Genomic DNA, 21,873 nt, shown 5'->3' on the forward strand with positions numbered 1-21,873 from the left:
AAACACAACAAACCAGCAGGCAGCATCACTTCCTGTGCGGAGACACAGGAGGGACACTGAGAAAGAGTGACTTGTGTGGTTACTGACTTCAGCTGTGCAGCCCAGGACAGTTCAGCACCAGCCAGTGAGAAAGGATGCATCGATGTCCCTTTGCATTGATTAGCATTTTCTATAAGAGAAATGCAGAAGGGGGAAAAAAAACACAAAACACTGGTATTTCATAAAGCCCATTTGGGTCTGCAGTAATACAAATGGATTTTTAAGATTCAGTAGTGTTTGTGAAAGAACTACAGAATTTTCTTGACCTGTGTGAAAGTCGTCTTCATATTGTCTAAATACTACTACATGAAGGTCCTAGTTTAAGCAAAGACAATTCAGGGGGAAAAAAACTACCTGTGAGCATAAAAATTAAACTCAAAATCATTAAAAATAGCTTAAAACTCCCTAAACAATTAAAATATCTACTCACCTCCCCCATATCCTTTCACTGACACACATTCATTCATTCATTCTCTCTTTCCCCCTTTCAGGTCCTCTTAGGTTAGGCCATTCTGTGACTTTATCGGTAACAGAGAGTTCTAGTTAAACACACACACACAAACAAAAGCTATCTGAAATTCTTTAGCACAGAGCTGTATATTGCAAGTATTTTGTTTCTAACTTTGAAGCAAATTAGTAGGTACAAGGAGTACTGAATATGCACCAAACCATTAGAAAAGGTCAAACTTGCTTCCAGGGGCTGCTTTCTATCCTGGCAGGACGCTCAGTAACTGCTCCTTGACAGCGGAGATGTCATTCACAGAAGCCACGTTCCCAGGCACCCCAGAGGACCACGCTGGCATGCTTCCAGGGAACGTAACAAGGAAATAATGTTCAACAGTCACGTGGAGGGATCCCTTACTTACAGTCCTCTCAGTGGAGGCAGTATGCTTTATACGCAAGAACGTGAATTCCTGATGTTTATTTCAGGGCCAGTCTTTCGACTGATTCCTATAAAACTGTCCAAAAGTCAGGAGAACCTAACACTGGACAATCGTGCAGAGCTGCCATCCAGAAAGTCACTCAGCTGGTTCACAGAAACTTTAGTATTACACAAACACATCTCGACTCTGACCGTCGGATGTCAGAAACCTTAAGATGAGGTACAGATTACATCTTCAACTTTGTTCTGCAATATAATTGACAGGGAACCAAACTTAGGAGAAATTTAGAAATGTGGATAAAGCTCTTAATGAGCCAATATATTAAGAATACATTAACACTAACATATACATAAACATCAAAAGATACCTTCACAGAAATAAATGTAAAGAGCCTGTTTTATTTATCAGAGAGTCAAAGATGGCAAAACCATGAAGTCAGGAGTTTAATTTCGGGCAGGCCGCCCAGATCTCATCACAATGGATATAATGTTCCAGACAACAAAAACCCATCTTTACAGCAGCTCTATAACAAAGACAGGTAGGTCCAGTGCACTTGATATGCAGCTAAAGTTACCCACGCTCAACAACCACGGCTCAGGATCAGAATAAAGGTATTACCTGAACACCTGGGTCTTCATCATCTTCGGGAGGAGGGGATGGTGGGGGTGTTTTGTCCAAGTCTGAATTTTCAGAACCTTCTGTTTTTCCCTTGTTGACCTTTTTCTTCAAAGCACTTGCTTCTGCATCAGGTTTCTTATTACTAGAATTCAAAGTGGATCACTTAGTGTTCACTTTTTCATGAGGCTGTCCACACGCCCCATGCCTCTGTTTCCCACACAAACATCCCCGAAGTATCAATCACCGTGGATAAATCAATGCATGTTGGCCATCGAGAGTTACAGTACTTACTCTCAATTAATTTTTACAGCAAAACCCCATACCCATGACCTTGGCAAATATCTGACCTAATTAAAAAGAAACGGCATGCAAAAACTGCTAATAGTCACACAGAGTACATTTGTTCATCGAGACAATGAACAGTCTCTGCCAATACAGCAAGCCCTGATGAAAAATCAGATTAAGAAGTTGTTTTGCTATCAAGTTTTTAAGGCACCAGACTGTGTTTTTAAAACTTTCAAGGAAAGCTAGAACATAATGATCATTTCTTCGTATCTCCTGCGGACAGCTTTAAATACTCCTAAGTCCTTTTCTTGACCAGTAGTATTCTATGTCCTCTTTTACATCATTCAGCTACATTTTAATCCAAGTTATAATCTTTTAAAATATAACAAAATATATAACAATTTCCTCTTCTACACAGTTTTATTTAATGCTGTGTTCTTAAGTAAATATAAGCTTTATTTTGGTGCTAGGCGTTTTTTTTAAGGTGTCACAATAGCCTGGTTTTCAAAAGCTAGGTCTCCAAAATACAAAAACATAGCAGAGTGACCCCAATAATTCAAGTTCACGATCCATAGCACGTTTCCATCAAAGGTTAACAGGATTTGAATGTTACCAAAGTCAAAAGACAAGAATGAACTGTAAGAAAAAGAAAAAAAGATTTTAAATTTAAGTCTACCATCACGTTTAGAACCTTTATTTGCCATTCTTTTAGAATGCACTCTGAGTGCCACCTTTCACAGCAATTTCCAAACCAGCCTCAAGGTTTCCTAACATTGTTTATTATCATTTATTATCCAACATTTAAAACAATCCAACCTCAGTAACTATTACTTTTTACCATTGCAAACAAAAGATACATTTCAAAAACCTTTAAAAAGTTTAAGCTTGTAAATTCCTAAAAAAAATATGCTGCCAGAATGCATTAAGTAGCATTTTTGTTTCAGTCCCAACTATTACAAAAGGAAAAGAGGCCAGGATACCTACATGCTTTAATTTCAGTAAAGCACATGTCATGTAAAATATTTCAAAAGTATGTGTTAATATAATTGCACACCTAAAAGGGATTTTTGTAACGAATAAATAAGATATTTGATAATACTAAAGTAGTCATTTTCAAATCCTCAGAGCTTGTTTTTTATTTTGTGGTGTTAATATCTTAGCCTAGTAAATAGCCACATAAGGAAAAAACTTACAACGATTCAAGATTATAGCAAACAGCAGTTAGGTTTACAGACTTATTTTTAATTAAAAAAAAAAAAAGGCAGTGTCCTAAAAACTTTAGGCCCCCGAAAGATCCACAGAAAGCATAATATTTTTTAAATTTAAAAAAAAAAAATCCATACAAGAGTTCCTCATCCAACTATCCCAGTGTTTATGCTACACATGGACAGCAGTCTCCCCTACTATGAGGCTCCATTCCCAGCATTTATTTCCGCTCTAACTGCCACAAATTATACAATACTACAGCTGAACGCTGGGCCCCTTTCCTTTCATCTGCACGCCAAGAGCAATCAGATTACCCTGGTAACCAGCGGTCACATGACCAGCACCTGCTCTTTTGGCTGGATGCCACTGACTAAAGCCATCTGCTTCCCTCAATCAGCTTTCAAACATTCTCAACACCTGCGCTGCAGTGTTTTGTGGTTTCTTTTATCAAATCAGTGCAAAACTGCTTCCAAAACTTTACATATTTCTCAAATTTGTTTAATCAGAGGTAGGCCTGTCACAGAGTTGAACAGCTGCCAGGTAAAGCAAGTTGGCGGCTTGTCCTCTGCCCGTGCCCTCTCCACCCTGGAGCGCAGGACACCATTTGATTTAGTGGGGTTACTGCACCCAGGGTGAACCATCCTCCAGGAGAGAAAGGCTCGCTGTCCCGGAGCCTGCTGGAGCCCAGGTCTGAGGAGATGTCAATCTGCCGAAGAAGAGACGTGCGCATGCTTTTCCATCTGTCCTTGGCTGGGGACGCGCCCCATGGAAGCTCTGAGACCACCCGAGGTCGGACAGGACCCCTCCAAGTGTACGGACAGAACACCGGCAGCCCAGGGAAGTGCCCACCCCAGCTCCAATGCCTGGAGGATTTCTAATCTCAGTAGATCCTGTGTTGTTCATGCTGCTCAGAGGCAGCTAAGCGTTTCCTTGCTAACATCTTCTCATGACATCAACATATAAACCAGGAACACATGAAGAAGTCAAATGCTACAAAGTCTTCATGTCACCCCAACACACGACAATCAAGGACCAGAGAGAGTTATTTACATCAGATTGCCTTTGCCACTATTTTGCAGTAAGCTCACTTGGACTTTCAACTGTTACATTAAAACTGCTTTGCCCCCAAAAAACCAGAATCAGAATTTTGTTTTCCCCCCAGCCAACGAGGGTAATCAGAGCACTGATTTCAGACAGCCCTCAGTTCACATTCCAACTTTGTCACTGCTAACCTGTCTGTGATCCTGGATACATCTTTAGATTTCCCTATGTGTTTCCCTGAGCTTCAGTTTACTCATCTACGAAATGAGGTTACTAATTACACCCTGCTCCAAGACTTGATCTTTCCAGTGCCTGGCACCCACGGCTGGGAACTGTTCTCTGACTGTGGCAGAATAACCAGCGGACACTTAAGGACAAGACACAACACATTGTGACCGCTTCATCTAAGCCACTCGAAGAGAAGGGACATCCCGTATCAACAGAGCTCAACACCAGCTCAAAGGACAAACGAGCAGCCCAGCAGCCACTGCTTTAGTGTAGACACATATCACATCCCACCGTGACTGGCACAACACCCAGACTGCGGGAAAAAGGACACAAATCCCAGGGCCACAGCCAGGACTCAGATGTGTGAGGTTCAAAACTGATCTTTTGTGATGTCAAAACCAAAACATACACATTCCTCTTCCAAGTTATAATCCAGAGAGTTTGAGCACATGGAGAGGGCAGCTCTTCCGGGAATGGTATTAACAAGGACGCTACACCCCTTGACCAGACACTATGAGGTGGGGGAAGAGACCCCTGGGCTACTTGGCGCAGATCTATAACCTCTCGGCGCCTCCAACAGCTGCAGTGCTGGCCTTGGCCGGGCGCCCCATCAGCAAGGATGGCGAGGAAGACTGGGCTGCATGGGGTCCCCCCGAGTGGCCTCCATGGAGAAGCCACATCTGTCCTCAGGCCTACCCTAGACCGGCTCTGCCCACCTCCTTCCCCGAGCTCTGAGCTGTGGTCATGCCACCTGAACAATACCTGCAAACCCATCCTCCGGGCACCACCAGGGCAGCTGGCTCACAGGCAAACCTGACCGAGTTGTTCTGCTGAAGTCCAGTCCCACGTGTGTTGACGTCTGCGATTCTGCACGCAGCTTTTACAGTTGGCGACGTCAACTTTCTTTTTCTACACTTTCCCACATCCTAAACCCCCATCCTCCACCCTATGGATACACAGAAGCACTTTTGAAATCATACACATGTCTCCTCAACCTCCACTGCCCCTCGCTTACTCATCCACAAGGCTCAGGTGGACATCACTCACTCAGAGAACCATTTTCTGGCCACCAAAGTCTGGATTAGTCAGATCGCACACCCTCTACATGCCACACGACATATCCCACACACAAGGGATATTTAAAACACAACCCTGGGGGCTAACATGACTGCAATGCAGTGAAACCGAGGCACTGTGTGTGTATGTTTTTCTCCAAATATCCTGTAATCTCGAGAAGGAACTGTGTCTTATTTATCTCTGTACTCCTCATGTCTGGTCAGGTGAGGTTAGCTGAGTGATTTAAGGGAAAACAACAAACAACTACACAGTCCGGACTATTTGCAGCTCAAGCTCTCTGGTTGCTAACGCATTTACAATAACCCCACATAGATTCTATCTTTACGAAGCTCAGTAAAGAGAGGCTAAAGTACTACCCAAATAGAGTGAAACCTAGCAATGCCTCAAACCCTGTACATCTTTATATTTCCCCTCTGTACTCACAAAAGTTCTTTCATTTCCTGATCCTCATCGCCCATCATTACTGGTGTGGCCAAGATGTAGGGCCGCCCCTTTGTGAAGCTGGGCGGGCCCCTGTATTCTTGGAAAGGGGACTTCTTTCTGGGGATGCTGCTGGCGGTTGGCAGGGCCACTGTCCCTCCACTGGCTTTACTCACATGTCACGTTTCACCATGAGAGGCAGGTCATGGCGGTGGGCAAAAGGAAGTGCTCAGGGTCGATGGCTGAGTGACACTTTGGTCACTTTGACAGACTGAGCTCTAAAGTTCTGTTCCCCGCCCCATGTGATCAAAGCCTGTACCACCCTGATGAGAACTCCAAGAAACAAGTGGTGGGTTCAGAGAGGAGGGATTTACAAAAGAGGATCAGCCCCTCAGAAGGATGGTATTCAGCATGTGGCTGTAAGAGTTCACAGCCATGGGCCAAGGGATGGTCCCTGGAAAGGGGCTGGACACATAAATCCCAGCTTGGATCAGCACATGAACAATGAAGATTGTCTTTGGTGAGAAACAGTACAGGTTTTTTAAACAAGGCTTTTATGCAAAGGACCAGGACTTATAGGAAAGCCAGCTAGCTGCCCTGGTTTGTTACAGAGTGTAAACATCGATTAACATTAGCCTAAGGATCTAAGTCTTTCAAGGAAAGAAAGTTTGAAAAGGAACAATATTGTGGAACCAAATGGGATCAGAGGAAGAGAGTCAGCTAGTGAAGCGGCTGAACAGCAGCAGGGATTCACCACACAGACCCTCAGACAGGACACGCTGGCAAAGGTTCTCCTCACACTGGGAAAAATCAACCGTGAGGTTTGTGAACATTAAACAGGCCTGTTTTCAGCAAATCAAGCCGAAGTGTCACACTACTACTGTCTTTTAGGAGAACAAAGAGTATTGAAACATATCCTGATATTTTACAGACTCAAAAGGCTTTTCCGTAAGAAACCGAATGTCATAGATGAGAAGTGAGCAATGTTCGTGGCACAGGAAGTGTGTGACTTGTCACGATTCAGAAAGATCACATGTGATACAATCCCTGAGCCACTGGGGTTGCAGGCTCAAGGCTGCTGGGAGGAAAGTGTCTGGCGTCTCTACTTCACGTTTTCCTCTGAGTTTTTTAAAATAAAAAAGAAAATTAAAAGATAAAGAGGAAAACTAAAAAAAGCAAGATAAAGGACTGAAAGTTCAAAAGGATCAATGAGGGCAACATAAAATGTGATGTATCATGAAGTAAGGCCAACTCAATAAAATAAACATGTTAAAGTCCTAAGACATTTAAAATTTTTTAATTTAATAGCTAAACTGGGATGTGATAAAAATGCAAGTGACAGAATAAATTAATGAGGTTAAGCGTGAAGACAAATTCTGCACAACAGACAAGAAAACCATACATCACCACTTTCATAAGAAGGCAATCAGGGTTCCCTGGACCAAGGGCTCAGTGGCGGTCAGCAGCCAGTCCAAATGCTTGAGACCCCCCACAAGGAGAGTACCAGGGTGGGATGGGAGGACTGGAGCAAGGACCCCTTTGCCCACAACCTCCCAGCAATCGGCCCTCAGGTGCTGAGCCACCCCTGACTACTCCTCAATGCCACCCACAAATTCTTCATCCCATGCTCCTGTTTGAAAAAGAGAAAGTTAGGAGAGCTGAGACGTGAACGAGAGAGGGAATTAGAAAAAGGAATTCTGTTTTACTTCTGAACAACAAACTTCAATGACAATCATAAACTTTTTAAGTTATTGATTACTTATTATTAACTTATTACTTTAAGTAGCTTTTAGAGCATCAACTACCCCCGAAGTACCTTAACTGTGCTAAATTTCCAGATAGGGAATAGCAAAGAAGTATGGGAAAGATACAGAAACCTAACCTGCTTTCATTTAAAATGTCTATTTCAGACTCAATACCACTCACCCTCATATCTTACTGTCAAACTGTAACAGTCAAAGCAGATACACGCTCAGCCTAGTAAGCAGCCCTCCCAAGACCCGCCTGGCTCCAGAGCCCAGGTTCTGGGGAAAACCTCTCCTGGTGAATATCTTCTGTTACTTGGACTCATCCCTGGGCAGGTTCCAATAGCATCAGAACTCTGCCCTAAGGAGGGGCTTCCCTGGTGGCTCAGATGGTTAAGAATCTGCCTGCAATGCAGGAGACCCGTCCTGGGTCAGGAAGACCCCCTGAAGAAGGCAACAGCTACCCACTCCAGTATTCTTACCTGGAGAATCCCATGGACTGAGAAGCCTGGTAGGCTATAGTCCATGGGGTTGCAAAGAGTTGGACACAACTGAGTAACTAACACTGCACTGTCCTGAGGAGAGCTCCAGCTGACCATTTTATAAAGAAGAATGTTGAAAAAAAAAAAAAGAAATGAAACAGAAAGTACAGCACAAAGTCCTCCTGAAAGAGCTAAATCCATTTTTAATGTTGAATAGATTCTAGGTGTTGGGGTGGGGGGGGACATCATGCAGTCACAAATTACCACCAAAAGACTAAAGGCTATTGAGTTTTATGGACTGAATCAATAAGGGCTTCCCTGGTGGCTCAGTCAGTAAAGAGACTGCCAGCAAGGCAGAAGACCTAGGTTCGATCCCTGGGTCAGCAATATCCCCTGGAGAAGGAAATGGCAACCCACTCCAGTATTCTTGCCTGGTAATAATCCCACGGACAGAAGAGCCTGGTGGGCTATAATCCATGGGTTGCAAAGAGTCAGACACAACTGAGGGACTAAGCCACCATCAGAAGTAAGACGGAAGCAAAGTCTAGTAAGCTAACGTGTCATCGGATCCCAGAAGCTCAGCAAACATCAGCATCAGCCTGTGGCTCTGCCTGACACTGAGACACAGCAGAAAGGATTGGGCACACCACCCATCATACAACAAGGGCAGAAAGCAGGCCTTTCACTGCCCTTCTACCATGGGATATTCTTCCAAGAGCCAAACAGCAGGGCCGATATTTGGCACCTTGTGCCAAGTCCTAAGATGCTTGTCTGTTTCATGAGCAGCATTACCACGACCAGGACGGGGACAGTGTGGGTGGTGGTAGCAGCCAGAGCCCAACTCCCCAGATTCAAGAGTATCTTCTCTGATGCGCCAGGGTGGCTAAAGTCAACCCGGGAAATGGGCAGCCCACTCTCGATGTAACTGGGTGACTTCCAGAGGTGGAGAATTAGGCTCAGTAAATTTAAGGCCCATGAGGAAAAAAAAATAAATCTCACCACCCACCCAGACAGGAGAGGCAGAACTCCCACGACATTACACTGTTCCTACAGGAATCAGGGTACACATAAAATTAGTCATCTAATGGAAGTTCAAGGGTGTTGTTTTTCTAAAATTAAAAGACAGAGAGTGAAAGACAGAGAAAGCAGTGTCTTTTTTCTTAATCCTGTACCCTCCAGCTCCCTATTCAACACTGAGAACTCAGTCACATGGGCATCTATGGGGAGGAGAGCTGATGCAAGGACTGGCCTCTCACGTGCCTGATGCTCTCACAGTGGCCGTTGGGCAGAAAACAACTAGCAGGGACAGCTTTACATATCACGTGACAGGTTCTGCATTAGTACAAAACTTCATACTTCTCAAGAACGTTTTCGTAACCATAGAAATCTTTTAACAATAATTTTGGCGCTAGTGGTAAAGAACCCGCCTGCCAATGCAGGAGACTTAAGAGATACCAAGTTTGATCCCTGGGTTGGAAAGAGTTTCTGGAGGAGGAAAAGGCAACACACTCCAGAATTTCTGCCTGGAGAATCCCCACGGACAGAGGAGCCTGGAGGGCTACAGTCCATGGGGTCGCAAAGAGTCTGACACGACTGAAGCGACTTAGCATGCATGCGTGATTCCTCCTGCTCCTCATCTTCCAACTCCGACATCACCACCATGTCTCCTATGCTCCACCCTAAAACCCCACTTAGAAAAGACTTCAAAGGAATGCGTCTCCAGGAAAACCACCCTTCACACCCATCCCTCTGCCTTCTAGGGCCTCCTCACCTCTCCTCTGATGGGTGCAGTGGGACCTACTTCACCTCCCCCACACAGACCACAATGTCAGCAGGCCTCCACTCTGAATTCCGCTGCAGCTCGCTGGACAGTCAGGGCCAAACCCCCAGCAAGCCCAGTGTGGTCCATGCCTGCACTCAGCTCAGAGCATGAGTCAGCGGAACTTCTGTTAAGGGTCAGTGTTGCAGGGCCTCCCCTGTCCCCAGGAAGTGTAAACGGACTGAGGTACTGTCAGACGTCCGTCTGTACTAAAAAGCAGCTGACCGCTCTCCCTCCCTGCTTGTCTTCATTTAAGATAAACCAGAAGGGGGAAATGTCCTAATGTGGCCTGTCACTGGCACAGGAAAGGCTCCCAGGTGGTTCTACTGAAGGAAAGAAGGATTTGGGATTAAGGAGACCCCATGGACATGTTTGCTCTCTTCTCACTTCTGAGTCCTTTTGGCTTCCCAGGAAGCCTTAATGGTAAGGAACTTGCCTGCCAATGCAGGAGACATGAGATATGGGTTTGATATCTGGGTCGGGAAGATCCCCTGGAGGAGGAAATGGCAACCCATTCCAGTATTCTTGTCTGGAGAATCCCATGGACAGAGGAGCCTGGCCGGCTACAGTCCATGGGGTTGCAAAGAGTCGGGCATGACTGAGCGACTGAGCACATACATGGCCCGTTTATCAAAGAGAAGACAATCTTTGAGATCAGCAGGTAAGGGGGTACCTGGCTACACCCCTGGCCCAGAGCTTGGATGTACTGACCAGGAGCAGACAGTGCAGGCCCGTGGGCAGGCAAATGGCATGATGTTCATGAGAAGTTCTCAATCCTCACCAACACCGAAAGGGCTCAACAGTCCCTTTGTGACCACATGCTAGAGAAACCTGTACCCACTTGAGGCACAGCATCTAAAACACCTAATTCCATCTGTACAACTATTCAGTGTCTTAGGTCAAAACCAAGTCACAGCATGTGAGTAGAAGAACAAATAAATAGAAGAAGAAGAGCCGCTGGCTTAATTCAGTTTATCTGATGGGGAGATACCTATTGAGGAGATCTGTACTTATTAGTAAAATGAGTTTAATTGTTTGTTTTTGTGTGCGAGTAATTTTACATGTTTAAGAGCACACTATAAAATATGTATTAGTTGGTTGAAATACACCACCATTGGGCTTGCTGACTGAATGACTGAATAAAAGTATTTCTCAGGTAAATGCGGCTACTCTCTAGGATCATAATTGAGAAGACAGTATCTTAAAAACTACAGTTGTTAGAAGAAAGTCACAACATAAATTTTAATCAAAGTGTGGTATGCAAAAAAATACACTTTACCTGTTTACTTAATATACCTTTCTAAAACAAGAACAGTATGGTTGCTTTCCACTTTAAAATATCTTCACTCTTAATTGAGAAGTAGCATTTTTAGCTTCCTACTAACTTTAATACTTGGTGGCGGAGTGAGGGGGAGCGGGGGCAAGGAGTCAGATGAATTCCTAGAAACTGCACCAGAAGTGAATCTCCATGGCTTCTTTGAACTGAAGCTTCAACAGTCAAGTCACACCCTTTGGCCAAGTTCCCTTCTTTATGTACATTCAAAGAATCTTTATATAGCTAAATGCACCACTAAATCCTTCAAAGTCATTCAAAGGAAGCACTTCCTCCAAATTCTTTCATTGCACAAGGCCCAGGCACACACAACAGAAAACGCATTGAAGGGAAGGCCACAAATCCTCCAATTTCAGCTCCGTGACCCCTTCCGTATGCAAAAAAGTATCCTTTCCAAGCCACAAATGTCTTAGCCCTTATTTTCAATATTAACTGACAACATTAGAAGGCTATAAAGACACCTGGAGAGCTCACAGGAAAAACATGTGAAAAAATATATATTTAAGGTAAAATGGAAAGGGGGAAAAAAGATATAGCTCTAATTAGAAAAGAGGAATATGGCCCGTACTTTTTTTTTTCCTATCATTAAGATATTAAGTGACTCTTTCTGAAATGCTGACACCTTTTTCTGTTTCACTACCGTTCTATTATGCAGGGTTTCCCTGGTGACTCAGCAGTAAAAGAATGTGCCTGCAATGCAGGAGATGCAGTTTCGATCCCTGGGTCGGGAAGATCCCCTGGAGAAGGAAGTGACAACCCATTCCAGTATTTTGCCTGGGAAATCTCATGAATAGAGGAGCCCAACGGGCTAAATTCCATGAGGTTGCAAAGAGTCAGACATGATGACCAAATCACCACCACCACCACTGTATGTAACAGCTTCTGGACAGTTGTTCTAGGTTCTCCTGCATAGGCAAGACAGATTCAATCATACGTTGTTGCCAAAAGGGCCAGTTTGCTGGGAATGGCCACAAATTTAAACCTCAACAGACTCAAAGGAACGAAGTGGGATGATAGGTTGAGAGAATGAAGCCGTGGAAGCACACAGGAAAACTGCTCCCACTGAAGACAACCATCCTTTCTCATGTGCTATGTTAGCACAAGTGTGTCAAGGACGCAAAGCCAGTTCTCTGCTGCCTGGACACAGTGCAGCCACTAACGGTCTCTGCTGTCACCAGACGCTCAGAGCATGAGTTTGTTACCAGAAATCCTGCGAGTGACCCAGTAGAGAGGGCCAAACAGGAGAGATGTGAGCAGTTCTACAGTAACTGTTTCCTTCCATTTCTGTTTATCCCTTCTGTTCCAGCCCTCTGTAGGAGAATTATTTTCTGTATAAACAAATTCATCAAGTTAACTTATTCAAGGATGGAAATAACTGGTATCACATAACGTTCTGCAAAACAAAATTGCCACTGCTGTATTCCAGGGCTTACAGCAACCTGCTCCAGCAATTCAACCCCAGCACTGACATAACCCAAACCTCCCATTACCTTCATCACTGCATATTCAATTTACATAATTATTCTGCTATGCTATTCAGAATTTACATGCAGTTGTGTGCAATCTGCTTATCCTTGCTTGGGGGACACTTTTTCCTTCCTAGCCTTAAACGAGACCACAACTCGAGTGTGTCTGTTCACCTGACCAGCAGAAACACTGCAGCTCAGCAAAACAATGGGTTGGCTTGTTAAGTAAGCCAATGACAATCTCTGTTCGGTTACCATATTCTCAGACAGCCACGCTCATCAGACCATCAACAACAGGAAAACCTCTCTCAGGCACATCCTCACCACACTTCATCCTAAGTCGGCAAGTGGCCGGTTAAGAAGTCAAGTCACTGGGACCAGCAAAGGCACCACCGACGATCTTGGTGGCCCTCCTGGTGGCTGCCCATATCTCCAGGGCATGCCCCCTCCCCACTGGCATTCTCCAGACACTACAGAAGGGCCCCCCCCATCAGTTACTGTCACACCACTTGGGGGAGAACAATTGTCACCTATGGCAGCCATTGACAGAGACTACTAGTCACAAGAAGAAAAAAAAAAAATACTAAGCTTTCTTCTTGGGAGAAGATAATCACACACCTTCCTCCTCTTGAAAGCATGTGATTCTAGGGCACGGCTGCCATTCCGTCTCAACCATGCTGACCGCTCCCCACACACGGACACACACATCAGGCTGGGTGGCCAAGGCCACAAATGAGCATCATCGAAGGGTCTTCTGAGGATAAAGGCAGAGTCTGTACCTGCACCAAGGAGGTGGGGGAGGGGCCTGGAAAGACTGAATTTGATGCTCCAAGCTCCTAACGGTTGTTTATGGCAACTAGGGATATTTCAACAAGTTTCACTGTTAAAACAGGATAATTTAGTACCTTCCCCAACCTTGGAGAAGGAAACAGCAACCCACTTCAATAATCTTGCCTGAAACATCCCATGGACAGAGAAGCCTGGCAGGCTACAGTCCACGGGTTCGCAAGAGTAGGACATGACTTAGCAACTAAACATTGTATCCTACACGGCCTAAGGATGTGCTAAAGTCCATTTTTAAAGACAGGGTCCGTCTGAGGTAGACTGAGAGCTTCAAAGAATACAGCTGGGAATTGATGACCAGTATCCAAGATACAGTGGGGTTTTTACATCAATTATTACCATTAGGTAATAAACTCAAAACACTAAGATAAAAATTGAAGACATATATTTTGAGGCTAGTTTTGGTGATATATTTTCTGAATTCCAGAAAACTTCTTGAGACCATACACTTTTTCACATTTTAAGTTTAAAAAAAAAAAAAAATCATTCTTTTTAGATTTTGCAGAAATAAAGCACATGCCTCTTCCTACCAAAAGCACAACACTCAGATTTAAGCAACTGTGTATCTTTAAAACCTCTTTCATAAATCAGACCGAAATTCTAACAGCATCCTCTTGGCTCACATCCCTGTCTTAACACAGTATCTGCAAATAGTAAGCCCCCAATAAAATATTTCTTAAGTAAATGAAAACGAAACTTATAATGGATTGTGAGTTTAGAAGAGTGTTCGTATGGAGAAAAAAAATAAAGGCTTTCAATTAAGAAACTGTTACCGAGGCATCAAAGAATGCTCATAAGTAAATGCAAACATCAAGTTACCTATTAGACCCGATTATTGAATATATGGTTCTCCGTATCTACAAGGAAGTGGTCCCAGGATCCCAGCATATACCAGAATCCAAGAATATTCAAGTCCCTTGTGGAGGGCCAACTGTAACTCAGTTATTTGGGCACCATATAAAGTACTGACAACAAAAGGTTTTCTTTTAATTACTATGATTCAAATTTTCAAAACACTACAGAATAATGCATTGGGTTGTTTAGATATTTTCAGCGGGAAGTTGAAAATCGCAGTCTGTCCTTCCGCTTTGCAGCATCTCTCCAGCCACAGAAACCACACCCTCTTTGTGTACCTGCTCTTGATACACAGGATCCCCCACAAGCCCAAGGCCACCTGGCCCGCAAGCTCGCAATGAGGGGATCCAGCGCTATCAACCTCAGGGCTGACTACGCACGCGCGCCACACACGTGCACATTCACACATGGGGGGTTATGGGGGGTGCATGTTTTCTACACGAGTTTTACAAACAGGTTCGGAGTAACCAAGTCTGACCATACTTCCATCTGGAAACTATATTTTATAACATGAGCCATATTCTGAAAAATAGATTCAGATGTTTGGAACTGGTTCAGAACAGTTGTAAGAAATGTTCAGTACAAATGAAAAAAATTAGTCTTCAATGTCTTTTCCTCTCAGTTTTTCTTACTGAATAAATATGCCTCCTGGGGGGTCAGAGAGTCGGTGGGGGAAGTACGGAGGGGAAGGAGGGCATGTAGGAGGCTTTTCCCCTAGAACCTAAACTACATGGTCTTATCCAAGGCATATCTAATGGGTAACTGCTCTTTGATTTGTCCCACGTCACCCGCTAGGATCTCCACCCTGCCCCTGGAAGGCTCACTCTGCCTGCCAAATGGGGAGAATTAATTCTCCTGTTTCAACTTCTGGGAAGCAGGACTGAAAAGCCTGCTGAAATATAGTGACTCGCCTGGCTTCTATAATCCTTCTTACCCGGTTTGGCATTGTCGCTGAAAATGAGGTTGGTGGTCTAAGCTTACAAACAATTATGCTGGTAACCTGGTTCTATTTGTTAAACGCCAGGTTTTCACAAAAATATAAGACAGTGATTTTAAATAAGAAACTATTCTTCACCCAGCAACATTTCTAAAAATCTACCACCCAAATCAACAACTCATAATAATGGGAGTCCTAAATTTTACAATGCGTTAACACCTTCACTTGCTAGTTTGGGTGCGAGAGAAAGAAGCTTAACAGTGAGGACAAAAATCAGAGTGACCCCCACCCTTGAGCTGCCCCTCTCCCCCCCATTCCATAGGTTGTAACTGTTTGGTGCTTGTGTCTCGACTGTTTGGTGGCGGGTGTTTCTGACCGCAGCCTACCTTGACTTTTTGCTGGATTTGGGTTTTGGCGTGGCAGTTTTTACTTTCTTTTCCTTTGGCTCTTTGGGAATCTTAGGGGCTTTCGGGGTCTTGGGTTCCTTGGGCTCTTTTTTCTCCTTGGGTTCTTTCGGTTCCTTGGGATCTTTTTTTGCCTTCGGCCTTTTCTTTTTCTTTTTCTCTTCTTGGGACCCGTCTAGTGAGTTCCTGTTTAGTTCTTGGTTATCAACCCCACCAGGGAAGTCATCTTTACCAAAGTTTTTACTGGGATCCTCTGCAACAATGTGGTTGTTCTTCTTTTTCTTCTTCTTTTGCTGTGGCTGCTGTTCTATCGACGGCAGGTAATCATCACTCTTCACTAGCTGAGCGTTCGGTCCACTAACCTGAGTCATATCCGGCACTGGTTTCTCTAGAAAGGGCTCCGATGGAGAATGCTAAGAGACACAAATAGGAATTGAAATTAGTTTATCATTCTTCGTAGTTTAGAAAGGAACTGAAAGTTAGTACTGATAGTTCTCAAACTTACTCTACACTCAAGGTAGCAAACTTCACCCACTATACAGTTGTGAAACTTATCATTTTGTCTCATCCAAAAAAATAGATTTCTTCAACAGGAAAGCTTTTAAATGAATACAGTTAAAGAGAGCAACTTAGTAATACAGTTAAAAAAAAAATTCTGTTCAGGAGAAAGAAAATTTCTCATTCAATTTAAAGACATTTTCCATGTCCTTAGCACCTGTGTAGGAACTGATTAAGGATGAAAAAACAGCAAAAGCTAAGCCACAAAGATGGAATTCAAGTGGAATTTTCCCCATGCAGGAACGGGAAATTAAAGATGGATAATCAAGTCACTTTTAAAAACAGCAGGCAAACTGAGCACTGTAAGAATCAGATACTGTGAAAGTTTGAAGTCCGAGTATAAACACACAAATCTTATACAGTACAAGTCATTTCTAATTTAAATGACACTCAAATGTCAAATTAAAAGCATATATGCCAGCCTATATGCAGACAGGGCTTCCCTCATAGTTCAGTTGGTAAAGAATCTGCCTTTGCAGGAGACCCAGGTTCGATTCCTGGTTTGGGAAGATCCCCTGGAGAAGGAAATGGCAACTCACTCCAGTATTCTTGCTTGGAGAAACCCATGGACAGAGGAACCTGGCAGGCTACAGTCTATAAGGTCTCAAGAGTCGAACACAACTGAGCAACTAAGCACACACATATCAGCTTAATGACTTTGGGTTGGTTAGGTTTCTGGTACTGATAGGCAAGGCAGATAATGTTTTTATTAAGTTATTAAAGCTTTACATTTCCAAATCTCACACAGAGGAAGGGAGGGAAGAAGGGAGGCAGAGGCAGAGAGAAAGAGAAAGAGATCCCTCCCAAACAGTCAATCTGACATGACTTGCAGATTTTTGACATCCACTAGGACCGTACCCGGAAAAGGCGATGGCACCCCACTCCAGTACTCTTGCCTGGAAAACCCCATGGACGGAAGAGCCTGGTGGGCTGCAGTCCATGGGGTCTCGAAGAGTCCGACATGACTGAGTGACTTCACTTTCACTTTTCACTTTCACGCATTGGAGAAGGAAATGGCAATGCTCTCCAGTGTTCTTGCCTGGAGAATCCCAGGGACGGCGGAGCCTGGTGGGCTGCCGTCTATGGGTTCGCGCAGAGTCAGACACGACTGACCCGACTTAGCAGCAGCAGCAGCAGCAGGACCGTATCCAGAGATGGTCTTAAATATGGTGGAGAATACAAACACCTGGGACAGGATGCTGACAACAGGGATAGAGGACAACCTGTCTCCACTGTAAACTATGACATCTAATGCGCCTTTACATTTCAACGCAATCCTTGAAAATGTTGCATCTGCAAGCATCATTCATTTTCTGCCTTTTTCATATGCTTCTCCAGACACTGGATAGTAACTATAATATAAAGAGCAACAGTAGTAACAGCCACAAGTGTGCACAGAAAACTCCTACCACATGGTGGGCCTGTGCTAGGTAAGCACTTTAGTCTGGGACACCGTTCAATCCCTGCGCTAGCCTGGAGAGCTCTCTGTGGACACAGAAGCACTCATGTGATGCATGTGTCCAAGAGCGACAGAGGCAAGTGACAGAACTGGAGCCTGTGCCCGCCCACACGATCCCCAAGAGAGGAGCCGCCAGAGAGGCCAGGTCTGCAGAGGATGTGAGAGGACCCCAAGAGAGGAGCCGCCAGAGAGGCCAGGTCTGCAGAGGATGTAAGAGGAACTCAGACTGCAATTCAGATTCCAATACAACCAAAATGTGATCATTTACCCCTGTTTTTCAGAAAAGAAGTAGAATTTGAGGAGGCCGGGTGGCTACCCGAGGCCACAAGGGTAGGGGGCTCAAGGTGTCATCTGAACCTAGGTTTCCTACTAATCCAGTGCTCTTCTGCCTGGCTCCTGAAACCTCACTCAGAGGCATCCTCCTCATAGAAAAGGTACTGCAAGCTTCACTTTCTTTCCAGTGTTCAGTGACCCTCCAAAAATTCAAAGAAAAGAAACCACTGCCAGGAAAGAAACTGGTTGTTCTGTTCCCACTCAAAGCTACTACAGTTACTGGAGGAGCCTACATTCAGTTCTGCAGCTGCGCTGGTATAAGAGAAAGAGCCAGGGTTAGAGTTGTGAGATGAGAGAGAACATTCTAATCCGAACCCTGCCATGAGGTATATTATCTGGGGGGAATCATGCCACTTTTTCTTCCTCGGCAAAAGGAAGCATTTACCCCAAAGTCTCTTCCAACATTCTACGATACTAGAAAATCTTCAAATACATATTGCCGTTTCTTGGTCAGAGCTGAGAGGGGAAGACCCTGAAGGACAGAGGGGAAGACCCTGAAGGAGAGAGGGGAAGACCCTGAAGGAGAGTGGGGAAACCCTGAAGGAGAGAGGGGAAGACCCTGAAGGATGCACAGGAGGAGAGTGGAGCCAGGGCAGAAAAGTGGGGATGCACGCAGCTGCAGGGCACGCCCAGTGGTGACAAAATGAGCACGTCCTGGGAAACATTACCCACCTGCCCTAACAAACAAATGTTTTCAGCAAACACCAACCGAGGACCTAACCAAACGGTCAATGGCTGACATTCGCAGCAACACGGATGAACCTTGAGATCATCATACTGAGTGAAGTAAGTCAGACAGAGGAGAAATATTGTATGACATCCCTTATATGCAGGATCTAAAAAGAAATTATACAAATGAACTTATTTACAAAACACAAGAGAGACTCACAGACTTAGAGAATAAACTTACAGTTGATGGGGAGAAGAATGGGGAGAAGGAATAGTTCGGGAGTTTGGGGTGAAGATGTACACACTGTTATATTTAAAATGGTTAGCCAACAAGGACTTACTATTTAGCGCAGGGAACTCTGCTCAATGCTATGCGGCAGCCTGGATGGGACGGGAGTTTGGGAGAGAATGGTATGTATGGCTGAGTCCCTTTGTTATTCACCTGAAACTCACAACATTGTTTGTTTATCACCTATACCCCAATACAAAATTAAAAGTTTTTTTTTTTAATTTTATTATCTGAGAATTAATGGGATCTGATTCAACAGTTTTACCATATCTAAGTTGCTGGAGTAGAACTAATTGTTAAATATTATTTCCTTGTGTAAATACAATGGAAAAAGCCAGATCTTTTCATAAGACACATGGAGATCAAACTTATTTGGGACAAGCTGTTTGTCAGGAAATGGAAGACAAGGCATTTCCTGGAAGGGGAAGGAAAGAGGAAAGTCTCTGAGTAAACGGTGCTTACAGCTTAGAATGGTGAATTAATTCCAGGTATGTATACCATTTCCTAATCTGCATGGCATTGACTCAGGTAACCAGATGCCAGCTTCTGATGAGAGATACCTGTTCCACGGATGCGAGTCAGAAAAAGCATATAACACATAATACCAGAAGTCGGAAAATTCATCTGCACTTTAGCATACAAATCATTTTGGATGCTCCCTTCAGTAACAAATGAAGCCATATATTAGTATCCCTTAAAAATTTAATCTTCTGTAAGAAGAGGTAGGGGGGAATGTAAAGACCAAATACAAAAAAGATATGAAGGCTGTTTGATAGGCAGCAGAATTTTGTTTGAACACTGCTTGAAGTCGGGTGGGAAAGGTGCTCGGAAATATTATAGTGTTTACCAGACCTACATCTCCTTAAATCTTTTAGAGAAAAGCTGTTTTTGTAAACATTTAACAAAGAACAGATGGCCTGCCTTAATCATGCAGGGGAAAAAACCTGGAGCTCAGAGTAATACCCTGACAAAGTCTCCCAGGTCCAGCCCCCTCACCGCCCCGCCCCCCCAACCCAAACGCATGGTACAGTCTTCTCTAATGCTATTTAATTTTACAGCAGACATTTTCCCATCATTTCCCACTGCCTGACAGGTAATCAATGCCATTAACATCTGATATCACCATATAGGGCATTCCTAAAACCTCTCATTTATTAGGGCAAATGCAGAGAATGTTAGATACCAAAGGTATTTTGAAATACACCCTTTAGGACTTCCTGCTTGACGCATTTAGGACTTCCTGCTTGATGCATTTTCTATCATAGTTCCATGTGCCTGTTGGAGAATTATGGAACTTGTAAGGACTGTGCCATGCACTTTCAGAACTGAAACAGAGTGACTGATATTTGAACAATAAATAAAAATCATCCAAGGTGTGTGCTATCCAAAAAAATTACCATAAACTAAAGATGATCATTTTTATCAACTCTATGTTTCATAAATATATAAATTAGGCAAACACATTAACAAGTTTCCTCATGTAAAACAGCTGAACAGACTGTAAATTTAACCAAAGAAGAGATGGGTGAGGGAGGCAAGGCCAACCCCTCTGTTACCTTTAAGCAAAGGTGGCCCCAAAGGCTTAGGAACCTTCAACAGAATGTTAAAAAAATGCACAAGGGACTTCCCTGTCGGTACAGTGGTTAAGATTCTGACCTTCCCTGCAGGGAGCATGGGTTCTGGGTTCAATCCCTGGTCGGGAAACCAAGATCCCACATGCCACTCAGTGTAGGCAAAAAAAAAGCCTAAGAAGACACTTTACATCCATTTCCACCGTGTTTTCCCTCCAACATGAACCACCATTTTTTGACTTCAAAGCCTATCTTATTTAACCATGTTTTTTCTTAACTATAGTCTTGAAGCCTCAACTTGCTCTCAAGGTCGATGACCATGAGTCAGTAAATAGCATGCAATGTTTCCAACACAGACGATTCCTGCAAACCCAACACCGTTCGTAATATCGGACATCTGTGGGCAAACATTCTACTCAGCGAGTGACACAATACATATAAAATCAAAATGCTACTTTATAATAAAGAGAAGATACTACCAACTAGATGAGAAGACACAGCGCTTCCGGGGGAAACATCCCGCCCCACAAAGTAGGCTGAAGGCAAGCAGGCACTTGGGCGCTCAGAGAAACTGAGATCCATGGGGAGAAGTGGCAGGAAAATTGAGCTGCATGTGACAACAGGTGCAAGCTCAAAACACTCAACTATGATTGCAATGGCTTGTAAAAATACAAATATTAAGTAGCCATTTAAGACTAAAAAGTACAGGGACTTCCCTGGCAGTCCAGTGGTTAGGACTCTGCACTTCCACTGCAGGGGCACAGGTTCGATCCTTGGTCGGGGAACTGCGGTACTGCAAGCCACATGGAGTGGCCAAGAGGGGGAAGAAAAAAGACTGAAAAGTACAATTTGGTTTTTGGAGATTTTTTAAATGGCTTTGGAGACATGTTCCCATTACTGGTTTTCTTCACTTCTACTTTTCCAGTATTCCACAGGCTCTCAGTCCCTCCACACTCTTAAAAATGAATTCTGGTATGAACACTACAGCTCTATCTCCAGTCTAAATGTACCAGGATTCAACAGAGCATTTAGCAAAGGTTTCGTAAATTCCACTGAGATTTAAATATCTTTTTCTGGTCAATGACATTGACAGAAAGACCATCTCAGTGATACCTGGTGCTCAAATCACTTATTCATCCAACAAACATTTGAGGCTGTAACAGTGAACCAGGGAGCCTGGGTGCCTGCTGAGGGAAGGCAAAGCACATCACCCAGCAGACACCAAGGAGGCTTCCGGGAAAAAACACGGTTCAGGGAGGCAAACACTGGCCAGGGGCTCCTTCCTCAGTGGACCAGCTGGAGCAACAAAACA

The 21,873-nt window shown here is 44.0% G+C and overlaps 1 protein-coding gene across 3 annotated transcripts in view; it reads right to left on the reverse strand.

Annotated features, from left to right (window-relative positions):
• The window catches only part of CHD7 (chromodomain helicase DNA binding protein 7), a 190,633-nt gene that overhangs the window by 70,497 nt on the left and 98,263 nt on the right, over positions 1–21,873 (reverse strand). For all 3 annotated transcript variants that reach the window (XM_025265360.3, XM_025265359.3, XM_025265358.3), the window contains exons 3-4: positions 15,665–16,095; positions 1,542–1,683 (exon numbers count right to left, since the gene is read on the reverse strand). In XM_025265360.3, the coding sequence (XP_025121145.3) occupies positions 1,542–1,683; positions 15,665–16,095 (573 nt within the window). The remainder of the gene's footprint in view (positions 1–1,541; positions 1,684–15,664; positions 16,096–21,873) is intronic.

The sequence above is a fragment of the Bubalus bubalis genome, chromosome 15, assembly GCF_019923935.1.
Source record: "Bubalus bubalis isolate 160015118507 breed Murrah chromosome 15, NDDB_SH_1, whole genome shotgun sequence".
Taxonomy (NCBI): domain Eukaryota; kingdom Metazoa; phylum Chordata; class Mammalia; order Artiodactyla; family Bovidae; genus Bubalus; species Bubalus bubalis.